At 35.8% G+C, this 7,236-nt stretch overlaps 1 protein-coding gene across 2 annotated transcripts in view; it reads right to left on the minus strand.

Moving 5' to 3' along the window:
- Positions 1-2,241: 2,241 nt before the first annotated feature.
- ccdc171 (coiled-coil domain containing 171) overlaps positions 2,242-7,236 on the minus strand; it is a 26,628-nt gene continuing 21,633 nt past the window's right edge. For both annotated transcript variants that reach the window (XM_016533691.1, XM_016533693.1), the window contains exons 17-21: positions 6,527-6,672; positions 5,534-5,588; positions 5,315-5,446; positions 4,735-4,887; positions 2,242-2,703 (exon numbers count right to left, since the gene is read on the minus strand). In XM_016533691.1, coding sequence (XP_016389177.1) covers positions 2,560-2,703; positions 4,735-4,887; positions 5,315-5,446; positions 5,534-5,588; positions 6,527-6,672 — 630 coding nt within the window. In that variant the 3' untranslated portion in view covers positions 2,242-2,559. The remainder of the gene's footprint in view (positions 2,704-4,734; positions 4,888-5,314; positions 5,447-5,533; positions 5,589-6,526; positions 6,673-7,236) is intronic.

Consider the following 7,236-nt stretch of genomic DNA (forward strand, 5'->3'; position numbering starts at 1 on the left):
AGCGGGCCGTACTAAAAGACACCGCGGGCCGCCAGTTGCCCATCCCTGGGCTATAGTAAATAAACGTAACTCTGCATTACTTACTTTTCAAATATTATCTATATCTAATATGATTCAGCGGGCCGTACTAAAAGACTCACACTGCGGGCCGCCAGTTGCCCATCCCTGGGCTATAGTAAATAAACGTAACTCTGCATTCATTTTACTTGTTCTATATTAAATGAAAAGTGAAGTTCGTGATACTCACTCGGTTTTCCTCTCTCGGAGTTATTAATATTCCTCACATTCCTCGACGAATCCTGGTGCTTTAGTTTCGCTTTCACTTTCACGGAAAGAAACGCACATTTGATGATCTGCACTACGGATTAAATATCTGTAGATATTCACTGTTGGACACATTTGGCGCCATCTGAATTCGTGGATGTTGTGGGGTTGACGTATACAAAAAGAAGAATAAGAAGAAACAGTAGAGTCTAGTGGTGAAATTATCTTTTGTAAACAATTAAAAAAATAAGCGTTTCCAGTTTACACGGAGACTTGTCTAACCTCGCGCGTGCAGAGGCCCCGGTTCTGTGACGCACCGCAAGTACGATAGCCTACTTGTGTTATTTTTTACCTTAATGTATTATAAAATTTGTATTCTACAATGTTACCCTTTCTTTTTCTATACGGGGAGGCTGCAGACCTGGAGCAGGCAGTTACATTACATTAAGATATCAGATGATCTGCACTACGGATTAAATATCTGTAGATATTCACTGTTGGTCTACATATAGCCTACAGGAGACAACTGAACTGCAATTGAATTAGTGTTTTTGAAAAATAAATAATAGACATTTATTAACATTACACATTACATTAGCGAATTTATAATTAATAATACACATATTTGGATCAAATAAACAATGATACATGATCTACTGCAGCCTAATTGTATTCACTGTAGGTTTTCATATATACAGGAGTTTGGGTGTCATATTTATATATAAAGTTACATTCAGATATTAACCATATTTAGCCCATCAGACATACAGTGTAATCAAATGGACCAATCATACCTCTTATTCGTGTTGCTTCTAGACTTGGTCTGTTATGATGGCTCATACCAGGGGTCTCCAACCTTATTTCATTCGGGAGCTAATTAAACACAAAAACACACAGGAGCATTTGGAGTGCGTACAGAATTGAACGGGCTAAAGTTTGCATCCCTGTCTCCTGTGAGGAAAACAAACACTTTCTCATCGGATCTACGCAAATCTTGCAGGTAACCTATTTTAATCTCAAAAAGGTGAATTTTCACAAAAAGGTGAGGATTGTGCATCTATGAAGCAGCAACACACACACACACACTCACTCACTCACACTAACTCACTCACACTCTCACACACACGCACTCACACACACACACACACACACACACACGCACACTCTCACACACACACACGCTCCTCTGACATCCAGCATCTGCGTGAAAACTCAGAGTCACTGTCACTGACTCAGATAATCAGGCATTAATTCACCAGGACAAAGAAAGAACATGTGGTTTGCAGCTTTTATGAGAAAAAAAAGATAAGTAACTTCCAATAATTCTGCTTAATGTAAAAGAAAACAAATATTATGCAAATAAATATTTTAATAAACACTGCTGTTGATTGATTAAATTGTATACATTTTGGTGATTTCACGTTTTCAAATCTTGGTTCTTAACTTCACTTTAGCTTTACCCATCATTATTTTTGTGCCCTGATTTTTATAATAATAAATAATGCTCTGATTTTTAATTCTATAATAAATAAAAAAATCTAGAATTAAAGATAGTTTCTACTTTAAATAGCTTCAGTGTAGTTCATTAGCTTGACTGACAGTAAAGACATTTGTAACATTTATGTTCCAAAAGATTTCTATTTCAAATAAATGCTGTTCTTTTGAACTTTCTGTTCATCTGTGAATCCTGAAAAATAAAATGTATCACGGTTTCAATAAAAATAGTGTGCAGCACGACTGTTTTCAACATTGATAATAATCAGAAATGTTTCTTGAGCAGCAAATCAGCATATGATAATGATTTCTGAAGATCATGTGACACTGAAGACTGGAGTAATGATGCTGAAAATACAGCTGCGCATCACAGAAATAAATTACAGTTTAACAGATATTCACATAGAAAACAGCTGTTTTACATTAGAATAATATTTCAAAATTTTTAATGCATTTTTGATAAAATAAATGCAACCTTGGTGGTGAGCATAAGAGACTTCATAATAATTTCAAACTTCTGGCCAGTAGTGTATATTTAGAAAGGCAAAAAAAAGCAGATTGTACTAGCTTTAGGGTGCGACACATCTTACCCCACTCTCCCCTCGCTGTTGTTTTGTGTATATGAGCGCGAGAAACATTGCGGCACTGGCATCAATAAACCACAGCAGATTTAATAACACTAGTTAACAGTGTTAACCACTATTACACATCCTCCACAGGAAATGAGAAACCAGATATTATAAAGATGAAACGCTCCTGTGAATGTGAGCGTGTGATTGTCTGTCTCACAGTGATTCAGCTTCAGTTCATCAGTGTTTTCTCTCTGACTTTCCTCTGGAGATCTGAGAGAGAGTCTCTGGAGGAGCCTCTCAGTGAGACCGCAGCATCTGTCAGAAAACACGTCCCATAATCCACCTCTGCTGACGGGTCGGAGGACGCAAGCAACTACCAGAAAAACAAAGAGAGAAAGAGTTAACAGAGACTACATAACTCACACACAAATATGCAACATTACTCTAGTAAAAGTGTAAGTACTCGTTTTTAAGTGAGTAAAAGTACAGACACCATGATAACATATTACTTAAGTAAAAGTAATAATTTTAATTGAGTAAACATAGATACCTTTATAAATTATTACTCCAATAAAAGTACTCATTTTGAATTTTACTAAAGTAAAAGTACAGATACCATAGTAAAATATTACTTCAATAAAAGTATTCATTGTCAATTTCAATTGAATAAATGTACAGATAGCACAATAAATATTACTCCAGTAAAAGTAGAAGTACTCGTTGTCAATTTTAATTGAGTAAAAGTACAGATACCCTAATAAAATATTACTTCATTATTAGTACTCATTTTCAATTTTAATTGAACAAATGTAGATACCCTAATAAAATATCACTGCAGTAAAAGTATAAGTACTCATCCATTTTAATTGAGTAAAAGTACAGATACCCTAATAAAATATTACTACAGTTATAGTACTCGTCAATTCTAAGTGAGTAGAAGTATATATAGCATAATACAATTTTACTACAGTAAAAGTACTCATCAATTTTAAGTGAGTAAAAGCATAGATACCCTATTAAAATATTACTTCAGTATTAGTACTTGTCAATTTTAAGTGAGTAAACGTACAAAAGTATAAGTACTCATCAATTTTAATTGAGTAAAAGTACAGATACCCTAATCAAATATTACTTCATTATTAGTACTCATTTTCAATTTTAATTGAATAAATGTAGATAGCATAATAAAATATTACTTCAGTAAAAGTATGAGTACTCGTTGTCAATTTTAAATGAGTAAAAGTATAGACAGCCTAATAAAATATTACTCCAGTAAAAGTAGAACTACTCATTTTCAATTTTAAGTGACAGATACCGTAATAAAATATTACTCCAGTAAAAGTATTGAACGGTAGGTAACTTAGATAATTATAGACCTATAGCTTTAGCTAGTATTTTGTCTAAAGTGTTGGAAAAAATCTTGCCGGATAGAATAAATGTGCTCATTAATTCTACAGATAACCAGTTTGGATTTAAGGCCAAACACGGTACTGATCTTTGCATCTATGCATTGAAGGAAATAGTAAATAAATACAGGGATAAAAACTCATCAGTCTTAATGCGTTTCATTGATGCACCTAAAGCTTTTGATCGGGTTAACCATGCAAAGTTATTTTTTAAAATGAGACAAAGAGTGGTGCCAGAATACATTGTGAGAATCCTGGTTTATTGCTATGCCCACCAGGTGATGCGAGTAAAATGGGGCAATAAAGTCTCTGCCCCTTTTGGGGTTAGTAATGGCGCGAGACAAGGAGGGATTTTGTCCCAAATTCTGTTTAATCTTTACATGGATGATCTATCTGAATGCTTGAATGCCTGTAAAACTGGGTGTATGACTGGGAATACTTTAGTGAATCATATTAAGTATGCAGATGATCTTGTGGTGTTTAGTCCTAGTAGTGCTGGGCTTCAACAGCTTTTAACTGTGTGTTCTGATTATGGTCTTGAACATGATATTTGATATAATCCCGATAAGAGTGTGGTTATGATTTGCAGAACTAAGGAGGATCAAAGTATACATTTTCCAGTTTTTAAGTTGTCTAATAACAGTCTCACTGTGTGTGCAAAAGTAAAATGTGCAAACAAGTGAAAATATTGTTAACATTTTAAAAGGAACGCTATGCAAACATACTAGTTTTATAACATTTCAAACTGCAACAAAATATGCATGGGCATTAATTTGCGTTATTTTAATGTTATTTATAGTTTTTATACAGATTTGGACATGCAAATGCACACATGTCCACATTCAAACATTTCATACAATGGGCCTAAACAGCTCTGTCTTTCACAGCAGATTTAGTTCACAAATAGACGACAGTCATAGCCTAAAAATGATTTTCATTTGTAATAATCAATACTAAAATTCAGCATTAATAACATCTTTTCCACCACTTGCTCTCACCGGTATACAGCCGTTTCTCTCCCGCAGACAGGCGTCCTGTAGTTCACTCTTCAGCGCCGTGATGTGAGACTCATATGATGAGATCGCTCTCTCCTGAGATGATGTTTTTGAGCACACTAGCTGTTGCAGCTCCAGGAAACGCATCACCAAACGCTACAACACACACACACACACTCTCAGTATGATATTCATTCACACCGTACGGTAGGGCAGAGGGAGTATGTGACTGCCACGAAGTATGCACTTAGCATACTTAGTATGCATGTTTAATATGAAGTATGCATCAGCATACACACTATGCTAGATTTATTAAGTATGCAACAGCATGCATGCTTAATATACATAATATGAAGTATGCATCAGCATACACACTATGCTAGATTTATTAAGTATTAAGTATGCAACAGCATGCATGCTTAATACACATAATATGAAGTATGCATCAGCATGCATACCTAGCATGCAAGCTCAGTAAAGAAGTGTGAATCGGCATGCAACTAAGTATGAAGCATGCATCCACATCAGCACAATATGCACTTTGCATACTAAGCTGAAGAATGTGATTTGTGAGAGTTTGCACCTGACATGCTTCTGTCTCTGGGTTTCCCACGATCCTTTGCAAGTCTGACGGTATGAGGGACAATCTGGAGAGCTGTAGGGTGAAATCATTCCGTGAAGAGGCTCTTCTGGACAGAATGACATGATCTTTCATCTGAAAACCAAAGAAAACATGAAGACATGCAGAACAGAAAAACAAATATATCCTTAATATTTTAATGTTGTTAATGTGTGTTCTTGCCTCTTGTAAATGTTCCTCCACAGATTTCATGTAGCTCATCAGAGACTCTTTATTCCTGTAAACATGCATGCAGAGTAATATCCTGAGTGAATATCATGAAACCTGTCAAGAAGTCCAGCTCACATTTCATCCAAAATTGTAAGAAACAAATGATAAATAGTATTTTGCATAACGAAAATGAAGCCTTTAAAAATTTACTAAAAATAGAATATTGTAATTAAATGATAAAAATGTAAAATTCAAATATTTTTTAAATAATAGCAGAATAAAACGTACAAAAAAAATACAAAACACTAAAAGTAAAATACTAAATTTACTAAAAACAAAATACTGTAATTGATTACCTGCTTGTCATGTGACCATTAAGAGAACCGCGATCATGCAAATGTGTTTTTAATTATTGAAATATTAATTTAAAATATCATGGGGACTTCATGGGGTAAATATTTTATCTCAAAGGAGACAAAAAATAATCGCAATAATCGCTCGGGCTCGGTTCAAGGCAACCGTGCCTAGTGTGTGAGTACTAGGGGTTGCACCGACTAATCGACTGGTCGACTTCAATGCTCTGCCATGACGCTTTAAGCTTGACGTCGACTAGTCGCTGGTCCTATAGAGGGCACAACAGGATAAGAAATCTTTGAAGGACTTCCACATTTACGCTCCGTTTCCAAACAGTTCAAATGACAAATAAATGCATACTCTGAAAGCGCTCCACAAGACGTGTGATTATATTACTAGATGCTCGAAATTGAACGGGAGAATGCACGTTTTAAACAGCTTATTGTACAGGTAAATTAATCGCCGTTCTGATCTAATGCGCTGCTGCACTGTAAAGCACACATGGGGTTATGTTTGTTTTCTTCTAAAAGAGAAGAAAAGTAATCAGATCTAGCAGTTTTTAATGCTTTTCTGTAAGATAGGGAGGGAGAGAGAGAGTGTGTGTGTGTGAGTGAGTGTGTGAGTGAGAGTGTGTGTGTGTGAGTGTGTTACATTTCTACAGTGGTCAGTGCATTCTCGGCGCTGGCGATGTCGTGCTGCAGCTGTTTGTTCTCCTGCTGTGATTGGCTGAGCTGTTTCCCCAGCGAGCGCAGCGACTGATCCTTCCTCCTCAACTCCAGCTTGGCATCTGACAAACTCTAAGGAGACAATGAAAGTCTCAGTCATTCTTCATTCTAATGTCTGTTGTGATGTGAATAATCCAGGTTTCCATCAAAATAAACTCTAATAATTGGGCTCCGGACCCTAAAACCTGCTGGTCTTGAAGCTGGAGGAAAACAAAACTAGAGGTATTTCGTGTTGCATGGCGGGAAAGTACCCTATCCTACAGAAAAGCATTAAAAACGGCTAGATCTGATTACTTTTTTTCTCTTTTAGAAGAAAACAAACATAACCCCCGGTATTTATTCAATACAGTGGCTGTATTACCGAAAAATAAAGCATCAACAGGTGTTGACATATCCCAACAGCACAGCAGTAATGACTTTATGAACTACTTTACTTCCAAGATCGATACTATTAGAGATAAAATTGTAACCATGCAGCGGTCAACTACAGTATCACATCAGATAGTGCGCTATAGATCGCCTGAGGAACAATTCCACTCATTCTCTACTATAGGAGAGGAAGAATTGTATAAACTTGTTAAATCATCTAAACCAACAACATAGAAGTTAAAACCAAATCCATCTAAGCTTCTAAAA

Source organism: Sinocyclocheilus rhinocerous, unplaced genomic scaffold (assembly GCF_001515625.1).
Source record: "Sinocyclocheilus rhinocerous isolate Xijiao unplaced genomic scaffold, SAMN03320098_v1.1 scaffold2801, whole genome shotgun sequence".
Classification (NCBI taxonomy): domain Eukaryota; kingdom Metazoa; phylum Chordata; class Actinopteri; order Cypriniformes; family Cyprinidae; genus Sinocyclocheilus; species Sinocyclocheilus rhinocerous.